At 38.0% G+C, this 19,013-nt stretch overlaps 1 protein-coding gene and 1 long non-coding RNA gene across 4 annotated transcripts in view; one reads left to right on the forward strand and one right to left on the reverse strand.

Moving 5' to 3' along the window:
• Positions 1 to 6,515: 6,515 nt before the first annotated feature.
• LOC138149665 (uncharacterized) lies at positions 6,516 to 18,888 on the reverse strand. Its single transcript, XR_011165388.1, has 2 exons — positions 18,766 to 18,888; positions 6,516 to 12,362 (listed from the first exon to the last, which is right to left on the reverse strand). It is a non-coding gene; the product is annotated as an uncharacterized lncRNA (long non-coding RNA).
• Positions 18,638 to 19,013, forward strand: part of PNPLA4 (patatin like phospholipase domain containing 4) — a 56,962-nt gene continuing 56,586 nt past the window's right edge. For 2 of the 3 annotated variants that reach the window (XM_069072814.1, XM_069072816.1), the window contains exon 1: positions 18,640 to 18,960. In XM_069072814.1, the coding sequence (XP_068928915.1) occupies positions 18,936 to 18,960 (25 nt within the window). In that variant the 5' untranslated portion in view covers positions 18,640 to 18,935. Of the gene's footprint in view, positions 18,961 to 19,013 lie in introns of all 3 variants that reach the window. The other variant, XM_069072817.1, reaches the window with a different exon arrangement.

Here is a 19,013-nt window from a genome sequence, read left to right on the forward strand (position 1 = left end):
ACATTAAACTGGTGCTCTTACTCGCTGTGCTACCTGGCCGCCCCAAGCCATATCCTTCTTAAGGGACTCAGTTTCCTCATTTTCAAAATGAAGGGTTGAACAAAATGACCTCTAAAGTCCCTTCCACCTCTAAATCTACTATCCTATGGGCTCATCAGTGCATCTCTTACAGTGGTTCACAGCATAAAACTCATCATAACTTGATGCATGACTCCCTGCTAAGCCTTTCTAAAAATTTTTCACAAATGATCTACCTCATGGGCTAAAGGCCTCCCTTCTAATATTTTGAGGACATCAGTACAGCACTTGATGCAGTTCTGCATCTCATCTCTCATTTTCACTATATGTCTTAACCACCCACTTTTATAGATGTGTGTCTTTTATGTCACCTTTATACAAGCAGTGATATATTCATGTGTATACATGTACAAACACATATGTATAAAAACAATTATTTATATGTATAGAGTGAGACCTAGAGTCAGAAGACCTAAGTTTTTGCCTGCCTCAAATATTTCTATATTTATATGACAGTAGGCAAGTCACAACCTCTGCAGTCTCATTTTTTTTATTTGTGAAATCATAATAATAATATCCCAAACAACAGAGTTGTTGTGAGGATAAAATGAGATATTTGTAAAGTGTTTTGCAAACTTTAAAGCATTATATAAATGCTAGCAATCATACTTATATGAATATAAACATTTATACACGTGTGTGTATTTATACACACACACACACAAAGTAATGGCTATGGATTTGAAGTGTTTGGCTGATGAGAAAACCTTATTTATGCTCCCTTGGATGGCCCTCCCCCTACCCTTTGTAATGGTAATGGGAATTTGAAGATCTACCCTGCCCCTTAATAGGCCTAAGGGAATTTGAAGACCTTCTTTGCCCTTAATGAATATAATCACATGGAGCCCATGGTGGAAGGAGCTTGCTGAAAGGGTGGAACAGGAAGGGTGGAGCAGGAAGGAATGGAGCAGAGCATGAGCAGAGCTGGGACTAGGCAGAGCTGAGGCAGGGCACCTAGTGTGGATGAGACAGAGGCATTTTTGCTTAAGGGAGCCTATTTTGTTTTGAAGGTCTGATGGAGGGAAGGCTTAGGGATGTTGGTGCTTGCTTCATTGGCCATGTGTACCAACTTCTTGGTTGCTATGATGAATGTGGCTTTCTGGTGCTGGGATTCAGCATTCTGGTGTTTGGATAAATGTTTTGGTTCTGTCTTTCATGTGGAGAGTCTGTTACATTTTGCAATTCAGAACTATGCCAGCATATTCATAGCCACCATGGGTACTGAATTATATTGGCATTATACCCTTCTGTGTGTGAAGTCACTCTTTCTCAGCCCTTCCCTTCAGGTGTTCAGTTCAGTCCCCGTCTCTTCCCCCAGTGAGAGATGCTTCCTTGAATCTGCCTCAGAAAATGGGGCAATATGGAGATAAGCTTGAGGCCACCATGGCAACAGTTTTTGAGGGAAACAACTCCAACTTCAAGCTCACTAAGTGTCTCTTTTCCCCCAATACCACTATTAGCTAGCTAATTCTTTGCTTAAGGGCAATCCATCAACAATCCAGATTCATTGTTATCTCTGCTTTTAGGGACTCTTCTCTTTCCTCTTCCCCTTCTCCTTACCCCTCCCAAGGTCTCTATGATTCTCTCAAGCACATCGCTCCATTCTCAATACCATAACGACAAGAAAAAACAAGCAAACAAACCTGTCTTTAATATGGTCACAGCCTCTCCAGGCAGCAGGTAAGAGGAACAACAGAATCTTCTATCTTCCAAAGGGCAGCATCTTTAGTGACCTATTACATTTATATACATGTATACACATACCACATTCATGCACACACTATATTGCTATTCTTCAGTGATGTATTGAGAAATAACTTATACATTTTGGGGTTTACTAAAATATTAAAATTGTTGAGCTATACTCAATAAAGAGACCTAATAACTACTAATGCTGTGATAAAAATGAGACCTCTTAAATTCTGAAACAAAGTTCGTTATCTTATTTTAAGAAATAAATGGCTTGCTAAGCTGTCAGAAGAAATCCAGGAATATGTTAGCAGGGACTGGAAAAATACAAATCTGAAAATAGACATTGAAATTCATATTTGCTCATGGATCTAAGGGTTTCAGGAAATTGCTCTAGGCCCCAAATAAATCATCATGTCAGTAAAAATAAAACATTAACAAGAATTAAAAATATAATAAAAAGCAACAATATCTTATTTCAAAGCCTCCATGCTCTCTGCTATCTTATGTGCCATTTCTTATAACTGAAAATATGGGAGATATTAATAAAAATTCTGTGGTCCATTAATTTTTCACCCAGCCATCTGTAAACACATTTTAAAACCACAGTCTAAAGTCTTTTAATATAATAAAATAATATTATTATGTTAATACTATGTCCCTCTTTCTTTTTAAATTCACAAATGATGCAATTAAGTCTGATCATCAGCAAACTGCAAACACTTAGTGATATTTTCATCCTTTCTATGTGAATTATTGCTTCTTAGAGTCCATTTTTTTATTTGTTTTTTGTAAGAACTCAATAATCAAAACACTTCCTACTACCCAATGTATATAAAAAGGAAATCTACCTATAATGTGCTTGTAAATATTTTCTTTATAAAAAAATATCATTCATATACGTAGAGATAGTACAGGCATATACATATCAAAGACCTCTCAAAATCTGTGTTTATTTTCATATTTATTAAGAAGATATATAGATTTAGTCATATATAAACAGATATACCAAATGAAAAAAAATTTTAAAAAGCAGAACAAAATACCACAATACTTACCTTTTCTGTTTTTCCAAACAATATTCCTATTTTCCTTGTGTACAACATAGTTTAAAAGTTTTTGCTTTGAACCATGGATTTTACATTTGGTCAGACTAAATGGTCTTTCAGGAAACTGACCTGCTTGATTGTTCTGAATCATCTTTTGCTAATCAGAAATATCAGAGAAGTTCAAAGAGAAGTGATTTATAGAGTAACAAGGCTTCCTCACTTTTGACATAGAAAATGAAATTGTTTGACTTGAGTATAAAAGACTCTGGTGTATGGCTGTATGAATTTAAATTTGCCCAAAAGACTGTACAACAAAATGACTTGTCTAGTCGTGTGGCCTTGGGCAAGTCACTTAACCCCAAATTGCCCTCCAAAAAGCAAAACAACAACAATAACAAAACCCCCCAAAACAAAATGCCTTGTTACTAGATAGTAAAATGAAAATCCTGGGTTCTCAAAGACTACACCAGTGGACACTTAGCTCTAGTAGGTTCTGCCAAATTGAAAAAGTTTTGAGTATGGAATTGTTATGATTGATCTAATATTTGGAGACCAAACTAATAAATAGGAAAGGGCTCATCATTAAAAATAGTTAATAGGTGATGAAAATTTTTGGCCATAGCACACCAGGCATACCATTGTGTAAGTCAGGGAGGGACTCTGATATTCATCAATCAGTTAAACAATAAGCATCTATTGTACACATACTATGTGTGAAGCACTAGGTTAGACATTGAGGACACAAAGACAAAAGTGAAATAGTTCCTGAGTTCAAGCAGGTTACTTCCTATCAGGAAAGAAAACATGTCTCTGGAAGGCAGCATGAAACAGTAGAAAGGGTGATGAATTTGGACTCAAAGGACCTTGGTTTGAATCCCAGCTCTGCCATTACTAGTAGGATGACCTTGGGCAAGTCATTTAACCTCTTGTTCTTCAGTTTCTTCATCTGAAAAAATTGGGGAACTATACTTGATAACTTTTGGCAACTTCTAGCTTTCAATCTATGGCATAGTGGAGACTGTGCTGGAAGTCATAAATTCAAATCCAACCTCACATACTTCCTAGCTGTGTAACTTTCAGCAAATTACAACCTCTGCCTCAGTTTACTCATCTATAAATTGGGGATAATAATAGCACTTTCCTCCCAGGGTTGTTGTGATAATCAAATGAGATATTTGTAACATAGTCAACACAATGCCAGGCACATAGTAGATGCTATATAAATGGTATCTATCTATCTATCTATCTATCTATCTATCTATCTATCTATCTATCTATCTCTCTATCTACATACATATATACAAATGTGTATGTAGAAAACATATTATGTATATGTATACAACACGTTATATGTATAACATATGCAATATGCACAAAACATATATAAGTATATGTAATGCCAAGCAAAGGCAACTTCCCAAGGTTCAAAATACCAGCATAGGTGCTCTCCATTTTATTCAGTGACAAACTAAGAACAGACAGAATCAAAATATAGCATAATTCAAAATACAGCATTTACCAAGTGTAATTTAATAATCTCCAAGTACTACCCCACCCCTGGACATTACATTCATTTAGTCAGTCACAAAGTCCCTCTTCTAAATACTACTTCACCCCTAGGCTGTACATTCATTTAGTCCATCACAAAGTCCCTCTTCTCAAATGGAGATTAGTTTCCAATCATAAGTAAAGTACATTCATAAGTTTAATCACAGAGCACAAAATGTCAAAAGTTCCCCACCCTTGGATCACAATTGAATCTACCCCAGAGTTACAAAAAGCTTAAGCACAGCATTTAATACCCAAATGGAGGTCTTTTCTTCATCTTGACATGAGGCAAGTTCTCAGCAATCTTTGTTCCTGGGGAGACAAAACTTAGCAAGGCCACCAGATGCATTGCCAGTGTCTTCATTAATTCATTATCTGTCTGCAGAACAGTCCTAGGACCCCTGAAAACATTAGCAAAACCCCCTTCTAGGATTTCTGTAAACATACAACAAGAAAATCCTTCTTCAGGGCTTCTGAACCAACAGCAAGGTTCCAAGACCTCTTCAACAACAGGACTGTCCTTCACCAGTGGACAATATTCACTGTCTGTCTGCAGAACAGTCTCAGGAGCTCTGAACCAACAGCAAGGTTCCACGACATCTGGAACACCAGTACTGTCTTTCACCAGTGGACAGATCTGGCAAAACAACATCAAAACAGACAGACAAAGTACCAGCAACGGCCATGTCTCCTCGGTCCTTGGCAGTTCTGGGTGGCAGCTCTCAAAAGTCCTGGGCAATTCAAATTGGCCCTCAGCAATACTTTCAGTCTCTCTCTGCCTCCAAGGTGCTGCTTCCAAAAAGTTCTTCTGCCTCTCTCTCTGCTTGTGCCTCTCTAAATTCACGTCACCAGCTCCTTCAAGTTCAGCCCTCTCTTTTCACGTCAACAAGTCCATCCCACAAGTGGGATTCACAAGCTCTGGGTTTTAACACAATCAATTTGAAAACCAAGCCAATACAGGGGGATCTTTATATTCCATTACTATTACAGTATATAAAAAGAAATGAAACCTAGAGCACTCTACACTCACTTGTTGGTTATCCCTTATTGCCATATTCATTATCATAATCCCAAATTTTAGGATATTTCCAGGGTATCTTTTGATATTTTCTCATTAATTAAATAAAAATGATAACCTCTTTCTCATTAATTAATCAGTTAATTCAGAGGTCCAACCACAACTTGGTAGATATTATATAATAAGCTAGATAAACTTTTACCCCGTAAGTAGTAGCTCATCTTTCTCTACAAATCAAAGTCCCTAATCTCCTAGGATTAGATAAATATTATAGTTACTGGCTATACAATTTATTAAGTGTAAAACACAAAGTTGTAAAGTATTATTTTAAATATTTTAGCTGTGAGAAAAACTATGGCCAGAATCACCTCAAACCACCACTGTTTCTGGAGATGACTAATGAAAACAGTCTCACCATTTAGTTTAACCAAGGTATCTTTCTTTTTAAAAAAAAATCCTTAATTTATTAATTTGTTTGTTTCCTTTTAGTTTACAGGATTCAATTCCACAATTCCTTGAATTTCACATTTTGTCCCCCTCCCTGCCTGTGATTTTGTCCCCCTCCCTCCCTCCCCTTCCCCCCCCCCATGGTGGCTTATAATCAAGTATAGGATCTGTAAATACTTTCACATTATACATTGGTCAGGTTATAAGGATGGATTGTACCAGCTGTAATGAAAAATGGTAAAGAGGACATAAAATCAAATAAGAGAATGAAAAATATCAGGTATTTTGCTTCCACCTGTATATAAACTTAGTTCTTTCTAGTTCTTTCTCTGGATGCACGTTTTTCTCTCCATCATGCGTCTTTTGGGATTGACTTATATCCCTGCATTGTTGAGAAGAGTCCAGTCTATCAAAGTTGGTCATCACACATACGTTGTGTCTGTAATTGTGTACAAATTTCTCCTGGTTCTACTCTTCTCACTCAGCATCAGTTCTTTTAAGTCTCTCCAGGTAAATATGAAGACTGCCTGCTCCCCATTTCTTATAGCACAATAGTATTCCATAACATGCATATACCACAACTTGTTCAGCCATTCCCCAATTGATGGGCACCCCCTTAATTTCCAATTCTTTGCAACAACAAAAAGAGCTGCTATAAACATTTTTGTACATATGGGTCTTTCTCCCATTTCTATGATCTCTTTGGGATATAACCCTAGGAGTGGTATTGCTGGATCAAAAGGTATGAAAGTATTTATAGCCCTTTGGGCATAATTCCAGATTGCTCTCCAGAAAGGCTGGATCAGTTCACAACTCCACCAACAATGCATTAGTGTTCCAGTTTGCCAACATCCTCTCCAGCATTTGTCATTTTCCTGTTTTGTCATCTTAGCCAATCTGACTGGTGAGATGTGGTACCTCAGAGTTGTTTTGATTTGCATTTCTCTAATCAATAGTGAATTAGAGCATTTCTTCATGTGCTTGTAGATAGCTTTAATTTCTTTCTCTGAAAACTGCCTGTTCATATCCTTTGACCATTTATCAATTGGGGAATGACGTGTATTCTTATAAATTAGACTCAATTCTCTGTATATTTTAGAGATGAGTCCTTTGTCAGAGACATAGGTTGTAAAGATTCTTTCCCAATTTCCCACCTCCCTCTTAATCTTGGTTACATTGGCTTTGTACAGACACTTTTCAATTTCATGTAGTCAAAATTATCCATTTTACATTTTATAATGTTCTCTAATTCCTGTTAGTCATAAAGTCATTCCCTCTCCACAAGTCTGATAGGTAAACTATTCCTTGTTTTAGCAGACTGCTTACAGTATCAACCTTTATACCTAGATCATGAACCCATTTAGACTTGATTTTGGTATATGGTGTTAGCTAATGGTCTATGTCCAGTTTCTGCCATACTATATTCCAGTTTTCCCAGCAGTTTTTGTCAAATAGTGAGTTCTTATCCCCAAAACCAGGGTCTGGGGGTTTATCAAACAATACATTACTGTAGTTGTTGACTTCTGAATCTTGTGTGCCTAATCTATTCCATTAATCCACTCCTCTATTCCTCAGCCAGTACCAAGTAGTTTTGATGACTGCTGCTTTATAGTACAGATTGAAATCTGGTATAGCTAGTCCACCTCCCCTAGCATTTTTTTTCATTAATTCCCTTGATATTCTGGACCGTTTATTCTTCCAGATGAATTTTGTTACTATTTTTTCTAACTCTAAACTCTATAAAGTAGTTTTTTGGTAAGTTAATTGGTATGGCACTAAATATATAATTTAATTTAGTTAAAATTGTCATTTTTATTATATTAGCTTGACCCAGCCATGAGCAATTGATATTTTTCCAATTAGTTAGATCTGACTTTATTTGTGTGAAAAGTGTTTTGTAGTTATGATCATACAGGTCCTGGGTTTGTTTTGGCAGGTAGATTCCCAAATATTTTATAATGTCTACAGTAACTTTAAATGGGATTTCTCTTTCTACTTCTTGCTGTTGAATTTAATTGGAAATATATAGGAATGCCGAGAATTTATGTGGGTTTATTTTATATCCTGCAACTTTGCCAAATTTATTTATTGTCTCAAGCAGTTTTTTACTTGATTCTCTAGGATTTTCTAAGTATATCATCATATCATCTGCGAAGAGTGATAGCTTGGTCTCTTCTTTGCCTAACTTGATTCCTTTGATTTCTTTTTCTTCTCTAATTGCTACTGATAACATTTCTAGTACCAGATTGAATAAGAGGGGTGATAGTGGACACCCTTGTTTCACCCCTGATCTTATGGGAAATGCTTCTAGCTTCTCCCCATTACATATAATACTTGCTGATGGCTTTAAATAGATGCTACCTATTATTTTAAGGAAGGCTCCATTTATTCCTATACTTTCTAATGTTTTTAATAGGAATGGATGTTGTAATTTGTCAAAAGCCTTTTCTGCATCTATTGAGATGATCATGTGGTTTCTGATAGTTTTATTGTTGATATGCTCAATTATACTGATGGTTTTCCTAATATTAAACCATCCTTGCATTCCTGGAATAAATCCTACCTGATCAAAGTGTATTATTCTTGACATAAGTTGCTGTAGTCTTTTGGCTAGTATTTTATTTAGAATTTTTGCATCTATATTCATGAGGGAGATTGGTCTATAATTTTCTTTCTCTGTTTTATCTCTTCCTGATTTAGGTATCAGTACCATATTTGTGCCATAAAAAGAATCTGGTAGGACTCCTTCTTCACTAATTTTCCCAAATAGTTTGTAGAGTATTGGAATCAATTGTTCTAGAATTCACTAGTGAATCCATCTGGCCCTGGAGATTTTTTCCTAGGGAGGTGACTGATGGCTTGTTCAATTTCTTTTTCTGAGATGGGATTATTTAAGTAATTTACTTCCTCTTCAGTTAATCTGGGCAACTTGTATGTTTCTAAATATTCATCCATTTCCCTAAGATTGCCAAATTTATGTGCATACAATTGGGAAAAACAATTCCTGATTACTGTTTTGATTTCCTCTTCATTGGAGGTAGATTCACCCTTTTCATTTTTGATATTCATAATTTGGTTTTCTTCTTTCTTTTTTTTTTTATCATATTGACTAAGGGTCTATCAATTTTGTTGGTTTTTTCATAAAACCAGCTCTTGGTTTTATTTATTAGTTCAATAGTTTTCTTAATTTCGATTTTATTAATCTCTCCTTTAGTCTTCAATATTTCTAGTTTAGTATTTAATTGGGGATTTTGAATTTGTTCTTTTTCTAGGTTTTTTAATTGCATGCCCAATTTGTTGAGCTTCCTTTTCTCTAATTTAATCACGTATGCACTCAGGGATATAAAACTTCCCCTAAGAACTGCCTTTAATGCATCCCACAGATTTTGGTATGTTGTCTCATTATTATCATTCTCTTGAATGAAATTTACTGATTGTTTCTATAATTTCTTGTTTGACCCACTCATTCTTTAGGATTAAATTGTTTAATTTCCAGTTAGTTTTTAGTCTGTCTTCCCCTGGCCCTTTATTGCATATAATTTTTATTGCATCATGATCTGAGAAGGATGCATTTAATATTTCTGCCTTACTGCATAGAAATGTGAGGTTTTTATGTCCTAGAACATGGTCAATTTTTGAGAATGTGCCATGAACCGCTGAGAAGAAAGTAAATTCCTTTTTATCCCCATTCAGTTTTCTCCAGAGATCTATCATACCTATCCTCTCTAAAATCCTGTTCACCTCCTTAACTTCTTTCTTGTTTATTTTGAGGTTGGATTTATCAAGTTCAGAGAGGGGGAGATTAAGGTCTCCCACTAGTATAGTTTTGCTATCTATTTCTTCCTCTAATTCCTTTACCTTCACCTCTAGGAATTTGGATGCTACACCACTTGGTGCATATATGTTAAGTAGTGATTTTGCTTCATTCTCGATGGTGCCTTTTAACAGGATATAGTTTCCTTCCTTATCTCTTTTAATTAGGTCAATTTTTGCATTTGCTTTATCTGAGATAAGGATTGCTACCCCTGCTTTTTTTACTTTAGCTGAGGCATGATATATTTTACTCCAACCTTTTACCTTTACCTTGTGTGTATCCCTCTGTTTCAGATATGTTTCTTGTAAATAGCATATTGTAGGATTATGATTTCTAATCCATTCTGCTATCCGTCTCCGTTTTATAGGAGAGTTCATTCCATTCACATTTACAGTTATGATTGTTATCTGTTTCTTTCCCCTCATCCTATTCTGTTAATGTTCATATTTTCCCTCCCTTCTCCCTTCCCCCCCTTAATAGTTTTCCTTTTGACCACCGCCTCCCTCAGTGTTCCCTTTTCGGCCCCCCTCCCTTTTCCTCCCCTTTTCCCCTTACTACTTCCCTCCCTACAAACCACTCCCACCCCCCTTTTGTAACCCTTTCCCCCTCCTACTGCCTGTAGGATATTGTTATACTTAATGAAGTATGCTATTTTTTCTTCGCATCAAGAATGACAGGAACAGATCTCATGCGAAGCTCCTCTCCCTCCCCTCTTTCCCTCTAAAATGATTCTTTTTGCATTCCTTCTCTATAGCATCCTATGTTTAACTGGTTGTTATTCCCCCCTTGTACCAGAACCAGTGAGGGAAAAGCTCATATGCTTACCAACACCCTCCCTTTTTTTCCTCTGCTATACAGTTTTTATGCCTCTATGAGTGGCATAATTTACCCTTTTCCACTTCACCCAGTCCCTTTGTAGCCCTTAACAAGATTTTTTTTAATCGTCATTTTGTGTATTTTATAGTCATACCCTCTAGTTGTTTATAACCAGTTTGCTCTTATCAAATAGCAGGGTGTGTGTGTGTGTGTGTGTGTTCTCTTTGTTTACCTTTCTAAGTCACTGTTGCATCTCGTAATTGGAGGTTGAATTTTCCATTGAGTTCTGGCTTTTTTATCAAGAAGGTCTGGCACTCTGTTACATCATTGAATGACCATCTCCTTGCCTGGAAGAATATGCTCAGTCTCGCTGGGTATGTGATCCTTGGTTGTAATCTGAGCTCTTTTGCCTTCCTGAAAATTGTATTCCATTGCCTCCGATCTTTCAGTGTAGAGGCTGACAAATCCTGTGCAATCCTCACTGTGGACCCTCGATATTTGAATTGTTTCTTTCTGGCTGCTTGAGGTATTTTCTCTTTTATCTGGTATTTCTGGAGTTTGGCCACAACATTTCGAGGATTTTTCAGTTTGGGATCTCTTACAGCAGGTGTCCGGTGGATTCTCTAGATTTCTATTTTCCCCTCAGGTTCTAGTATCTCAGGGCAGTTTTCCTTAATGAGCTCTTGGAGAATGGTGTCCAGGCTCATTTTTTCATCATAATTTTCTGGTAGGCCTATGATTCTCAGATTATCTCTCCTGGATCTGTTTTCCAGGTCAGTTATTTTTTCTTTGAGGTATTTTACCTCTTTTTCTAATTTTTCATTCTTCTTGTTTTGCTTAGCTAATTCTTGGTTCCTCATAGAGTTATTTGTTTCCATTTGGTTAATTCTGGTTTTTAGCAAATCATTTTCCTTGGTTAATTTTTGAAGCTCCTTTTCCATATCATACACTTTTGTTTTTAGAGAGATGTTTTCCTCATTATAATGTTTTTCGAATTCTGCTATTTTCATTTTGAGAGAATTATTCATTTTGTCTTCTATCTCTCTCATTTTGTTTTCAAAGTTCCTTTTGATCTCATCTAGGAGAGCCTTCTGTGCTTGGGATCCATTCCCTGTTGAAGTTTCAGCTGTGGGTGTGGAGTCCACAGTGTCTCCCTCTGAGGTTGGTTCCTCCCTCTGAGGATAGTAGGACTCTCTTTGTATTCTGCTTTCTACCCATTTTGAGGCAGGGTCCTAACCACACCCTTCCTCTAGGATCCCAAGCCTTTACTGTAGAGGGCTTTGCCCTGGACAATAGTTACTATATTTTCAGGGTCAGAGTGGGGGTTTGGAGCAAGTGGGGTTCACTCTGTCATCCTCGTCTTTGGAGGTCCTGAAAGGGGCTTTTTTAAAAAAAGATTTCTGGGCTATGAAGTGGTAGCCCCAGGAATGTTTGCTGTCCAGTACAGGGGCCCCTGTATTTGCTTCTTACCTTGCTCTTTCCAGTCCCAGCCCTTTGGTGATAGGCCTGGTAGTGGACCTTGTGGTTGGTGGGAAGACTTGCCCTCCGAGTTGATCAGGCCCCTTCCAGGCCTGCATCTGCCAGCCACGCCTTCCCGGCCTGCGTCCTCCACCCGGCGCCACTGCCTAGCCTTCCTGGCCTGCTTCCACCTGCTGCCAGGATTTCAAGACAGCAGCTTCTCCTGGGGCTATCAGTCCCCAGCTTGGAAGTTTAAAAATCACCTGCTTCCAAGATATCTTTCAAAGTTGGTTCTCAAAATTTCTCTTCTTTGAAAGATAAAAGGTAAAATAATTTCATCAAGAAAATCTCTCTACCTTTTTTGTTTTCTTAAGATGCTTTTCAAATACTTTTCACAGTTCCCTGTTTCTTAAAGGGTCAGTAATAGTTTGAAAAAGAGTTCTCCCTATGGTAAAAAAAAATTAGTCTATTAAAAACAATTTTTGGATATATCAAATCCACATTATGTTAAATACAAAATGAATATTATGCTCCTTTAAAAAAAGAGAAAAATAATAATTATAATAGTTAAATAAAAAGTAAAACACTATAACACTAGTAATATTAGTAATAGAATTACATACTATCAAAAATATTTTTTATGATTCAGTAATAATTCTATTCAATATCATAAATCTAATCTATTTGTAGGTTTGGTACTTGTAATTCTATCATGATCTACTAATCTTTCTATATGTGTTCATAAATTGCTTGATATTATAGGCTCATTACCAACATTTCAAAATTCTATGGCTAGTTTTTTGTTGTTTTTTTTTTTTTATCCTAGGGAATTCTACAGCTAAAGTTATAGGCAAGAAAAGAAATGTAGTTGTTCTGGATTTATCCTTTATCCTCCTCATTCCCTTTACCCTCCATCCTCCACTGCATATAAAGTGGGGTCTGCCTCAGTCCTAGGCACAAATTTCTGTTTTCAGTATCAGCTTTCCTTGAAGCAACATCTTTTTTTTTTTCCCAGGAATTCTCTGTGCTGCCTGGGAAACAAGCTGTTCAGCATTCTCCAACTGCTGTTTCAATATTGTTCCTTTGTTTCAAGCTGATAGCTTATTTCATTTCTTAAAGACCTAGCAAGGCCTCTGTTGTACCCTTCTTTTCCATTTCTTTTTCACTTGAAAGTTCTCACAAACAATTATTTGTACCAGATTATCAGGTTTCTGCTTAATATCTATTTCAAACACTCAAATATTCTCTTAACACTAAAATATTTCACCATGACTTTGTCATCTTGCTTTAACTCATGATGAGAAACTAGGGACTCATATACCATTGCTTGTTTCATAATAATGCTTTTTTTTTTCTTTTGACCATCTGCTTCCTTTAAACTAAACAAAAATTCTCCTCTTAGGGTGTAGTTGACATATTTACAGACATTTACACTACATTTGTAATAGAAAAAAAAAACCAAAGAAACCTTGCTTCTTTGATTTTATCTTGATGGTAATACTCTTGTATCAGATTGTGATGTGAGGATGATATCATTCATTTTTAAGACTTTCAGGATTTGGGAAAAACTTTCATCTCTGACTTTATCTTTGTTTTTTGAAGCTGATTGTTTGGAATTCACAAACATTCTGTATACCTATTTTAAGTGCATTCATTACTCATATTCTATTTAGTCATTATAGAAGATAATTCTGCTTCTTTGATTAGACTGTACTTACTATGTTGCATACTGAACAGATTGTTGGGACCATTGGTCTTTTATTTCATCTTCACAAATAATGAATTTATTTGTTAATACTATTTTGTGGCTTTTTGTAACCTCAATCTTGCCCTCAAGTTGGTGTTGCAAGTCGTGTTTCTTTGTTTAATGAAGGGGACCTATAGATTCATACCTTCCCATTAGAGAGCTACCTTTTTGGTATAAGAGACCTAGTTTTTGTCCCTACTCATGAGTAAGATGTTACATTCAGCCCTAAATGTTCCTTTGTAGTCTCAAATTTTCTCATGAAAGCCTCTATTTTCTCAACCAACTTTAAAGGGTCATAACATGTTTCAAGATACAGTCACCTACTGTAAATGTACCTGGTATTTTTAAATGATACAATAGGTTGGGTAATTCAAAGAATATTTAATGAATATACTCTGTGGCTTGACCTTCCTATGAATTGCATTTAAATCTTCCAAAATTTGGTCTTTATTTTCAGTATTCTTTATTTTTTTTAAAAAATTTTTGTCATCTCTTAAAATTAGGAGACTCATGAATTTCCAGTTCACAAACAACGTTTAATAAATCTACCAGTCTCCACTTAAAAAACAGAGATAATATACAACTATATTTAGCAACCAATTAGATACGTAGGGTGATAGAAAGTGAGTGGTTCAACACAACAGCTACACCAGGAAACTGCGTGACTAGAAGGATGGTAATACCTTTGGCAGAAAATACAGAAACTGGAAAGAAGAGTGAGTTGGGGGAGGGGGGAGTTAATGAATCTTGTTTTGTAGAGATAGCAGTTGCTAAACCTCAGTAACTACTCTTTGTGGTTTTATACTCAATCTCTTTTCTTCCAACTTCTCCAGGTAGCTTGCGCCTCTTACTTACGTTGGAGTCTACATCCTCCTTCCTGCTTGTGTGGCTTCTTGTTTCTCTAAAGTCAGAACCCCCAAAAGTAAATAGAACCCATCTACAGACAGCTCTCTGCTTCTAGACCTTGGTCAAGGAAAGGTGATGTAGTTACAGACATACTGAGTTCAAGTCGGCTACAGAACATCCAGTCTGATATAGCTCATTGCCTTTAAGTACTGTATGCATATAATTACCTCATAGTACCCACTCTCCTATTGGGCTTTTGAAACTGTTCATATTCAGGCCCCTATTTACTTTTCCAGGCCTATTATATATTACTCTACACTCTAACCTAATTGCTATTTTCCCATGCTTGACATAGTATTTGACCCCTGTACCTTTTATAAATTGTCTCATATACCTGGAATTCTCTCCATCCTCACTTGTTACCTCTTGGAATCCCTAGCAACTTGAAGGCTCAGTTGAATTTTGTCACCTCCTTCAAGAAACTTTTCTTTCAGTTCTCTTCTTCCTCTTCCACTCCACCCTTTATCATTATCTGTTTATTTTATATATTATATATGTTTGTGTGTGTATTTGTTTGTTTGTGTGTGTGTGTGTTTTGATTTGTCTGAGAATATACTGGGCCCCTAGTACAGGGCTTCTTAATGTTTTCAAGCCATGAGTCCCTTTGGCATTCTGAGGAAGCCTATTCTGAGGAAGCCCTTAGAATATTGTAATGCTCTGAAATGCATAAAATAAAATAGACAGCATTATAAAAGAAACTGATTATATTGAAATAGCTATCATTTTTTTTTAAGCAATCGGGGTTAAGTAACTTGCTCAAGGTTACACGGCCAGTTATTTCTGGGTGTGGTGCTGAGAATCTGAGCCCAGATTTGATCCCCAGGTCATCCCGACACTGGGGCCGGTGCTCTTACTCGCGTAGCCACCTGGCCACCCCTAAGCAATTGGGGTTAAGTAACTTGCTCAAGGTTACACGGCCACGTGTTTCTGGGTGGGTGCTAAGTGTCTGAGCCCGGGATTCGATCCTCAGGTCATCCTGACACTGGAGCCATTGCTCTTACTCGCTGTGCTACCTGGCCACCCCTAGCTATCATTTTTTTAAAAAAGTTACAGACCCCAGTTAAAAACCTGCCATAATTTCTAGGAGGCAGAAACCATTTCACTCTTGTATTTGTATCCTTATTACATAGCATAGCGTCTGGTACATAATAGATGCTTAATAAAGGCTTATTGGTTGATTGTGTAAATATATGCATACATGTGACATGTTTGTACATGTATATATAATATTATACAATTGTGGAAAAATGCAAAAATACAAAATGTGGAAAAATACAAAGTTAATGTTTATAACTGTTGATGGATTAAGTTCTTCATTAAAAAGAAAAAAATATATGAGAGCAAAATCCAGAAACTCGCTTGATAGACTTAAAATGTACAGTTAAAATCAAGGGATGCAACAAAATTGATACTATCTCAGTGAACTCCCAAGAAAGGAGTTGCAATCATGATCCCAGGTAAGGTAATAAAAAAAGCTGAGAGTCAAACAGAGAAACTACCCTGTCTTAACAGCACTATGAACAATGAGAAAACAAGATTAAATGGAAACATACCAAAAGGCATAGTACCAAAGATCTTACAATAAAAGCAAACTACAAAAAAGACATTAATAGCAACAAATAGTTGGAGATTGCTCTTTTGACATTATCTGAATCACTTAACTTTGCTGAAATTGTGGTGCTGTGTGATGATCAAATGAGACATTGTAGGTAAAACCTTGAAGGGTTACACATAAAACTATCAGCTATTATTTTTAATGTTCTGAAGTGGCAATTCAGCTTTTTATATAGTTTACATAATTCAGTTATTTGTATCTTATCTATCTATACCTAATGGGTATCCTTCAAAGATTTTCTGTGATTTTTGTTTAATTAATGAGATAGAAAAATGATTATAGAAATAAGGGGAAAGTCTGGAAAGGAAGGCTTCACGTAATGATCTAAATTTGGAAAATTTTACTTGAGAACTCAAAATATAATGGGTAAAATGTCAGAATGTCAAATGTAGGCATCGTTTTAGATAATTTCTTTCATGGTTAAATTAAGGTTGCCATATGTCTGGTATTTGTCCAGACAGTCTAGAAATCAAGGTTTCCATCTGGTGTCTGGGCAAACCTGCTGAAAATCTAGGAGTGCAACAACAGCTGTTACTGCTATCATTCCCTCCAAGACTTTGCTTTTTGCCATTCCTAGATCCCAACAAGGCAATTTTTAATTTGGATTGCTTGAAATTTCACTATTACTCAAAAGCTTTAAATTGAGGTTAGAGAGGAAGTTAAAAGGGAAGTGTTTTGAGGAAGACAGAAGACCCAACAACACGGAATCAAAAAGGCCCTTAGAGATATAATTCAGTCTCCTAATATTACAAAGAATAAATCTGAGTCCCTAACAAGTTAAATGGAATTTTCCAAAGGACCTGTGATTAGCAGGATCATACAGTCAAGACTAGAACCTAGATATCCTGCCTGCAGGTCCAATGGTATTTCCACTAAACCAGGAGTGTACACCTCCCACATTTCCTTCTCCTCTGAGTGACTTTTAGTGGAGATAATTAGGTTCCAATGTTTCTCAGTTGAGGAAGGGTGGTATTATTTCCTTTTCTACTTGCCCATTTAGACATTAATTTGGAATCTATAGGATAGTTATTGTTATTAGCATTTATAGAGTAAGTACTAGTTTAAGCATAGACAATAAACTTTATTGAGTAAGGCACTATGTTTTGAAGCCTGGATTTACTGTTCCATAACAGGCTCATAACCCCTGCTGAGTGCCAAGATAGGCACGAGGACATCTCAAGGACTAGCAGCAATTCATTAACAGGACCATATTTGAACTGAAAAACAAAAACTCTTCATCGATACCAATAACAGCCTAAGTAAGCCCTAGAGACATCAATGAAAGGGTAGGCTGGGTCACAGGCAAGGGGGAAAAAAAACCCACACACTAAATGGTAGAAGAAAAGGGAGGATGGAGACAGGGAAGGAAGAGTAAATAACTTGGTAAATGCCAGCTCCTGGAACAGGTGGGAGTTGGCAAAGCCTGCAACGTCACAAAGTCCCGATTGTTTCCTGAAACCATAGTGGCAAAATACCTGGATTTGCGTCACAATAAAGGATGTCAAGAAAAAACTAGGACAGTTATGACTGCGTGTGCCCTTGCCTTTCCTTCCTTCCTTCCTCCCTCCTTCCCTTCCTTCTTTCCTTCCTCCTTCCCTTGCTCCCTTCCTTCCCCTCCCTCTTTGCTTTGGTTTTAACCTCAATACAGGGAATTAAGATTTCCTAAAGCTCAGGAGCAAAAACAGAGAGGGAAATGTGCGGAGCCTCTATGGCTTCTTGTGGGGCGCAGAGCATCATCGGGTCTCACGGGCTGCTGCCGTCATGACGACCTTGAGGAAGGACTTGAGGAGGCGGGGAGGAATCAATGAGCCTCTGAACCCCGGAAGCCTGTGCTTCTGGCTCCCCCCTGCTCCCTCCCCCCGTCTATTCCGCCCCGGCAAAAACGCCAGGAGCCCTCATTTCCGGAGAGGGAGCAGGGAAGGCAGAGAGTTAGTGTAGAGATGCAGGGCGGGGGAGAGCAGGAGACCGGTAAAGGTCCTCCAAGCTCCCCGGAATCCCCGGTGCCTGACGCACGTGTGCAGGCGGGCAGGCCGTTTGACGGGTATAACAGAGAGTTGTATGTACTCTTAAGTCTTGGTGGTCAAACATTCACGGGAATTAAATAAATAAATAAACAAATAAATATACATACAGAGAGAGAGAGAGAGACAGAGAGAGGGAGGGAGAGAGAGACAGAGAGAGAGAGACAGAGAGAGACAGAGAGAGAGAGAGAGAGACAGAGAGAGGGAGGAGGGGGCGGGGGTGTTCTTGCGCATGCGCGACACCTCGCGTGCGCTCCAAGTTCTAGGAGAGGGGCACCCGCGCTTGCTCAAAGCTTCTCTTTCATTTCACATCCCACTCCCTGTCACCCCCCCCCACCCCCCGTCGGGTTAATTTCACCTTCCCAAGATTACTTTCACTTTTTAGAAACAAGACGTTTCTATTTGGGCAGGGGCCTCGAGCGACGTCCGCATCGGCGTGATGACGTCACCACCCGCCATGTTAGGGGGCTGGGCTCGGCGGCTTCCTCGGGAGCGCTGGGGCAGTTACTCGTTCCCTGATCTTTCAGTCCTTTCCCTCTCCTGCGCCCCCTTCTCGTACCTGGGTTCGCCTCTGCCCCTCTACCCCCAGGCCGCTGGAGTTCGGGGAAGAGAACGTCCCCGGCGGAGGGCCCAGTGCGTGCGCGTCCCCGGACCCCGCCTGACCGTGGCTGCGCCCCTGAGAGGGCGGGCGGATCCAATCTACATGTGTCCGGGTGGGGATAAGTCAACATGGATGTGTCCCAGGCCCGAATTGGTATGAAGAGGGAGGAGGCAGACGGGCGGGCATGAAACGGGGACCAAGGTATA

This window comes from Petaurus breviceps, unplaced genomic scaffold (genome assembly GCF_028583685.1).
Source record: "Petaurus breviceps papuanus isolate PSGF00001 unplaced genomic scaffold, PetGlider_PUasm1.0 90849, whole genome shotgun sequence".
Lineage (NCBI taxonomy): Eukaryota > Metazoa > Chordata > Mammalia > Diprotodontia > Petauridae > Petaurus > Petaurus breviceps.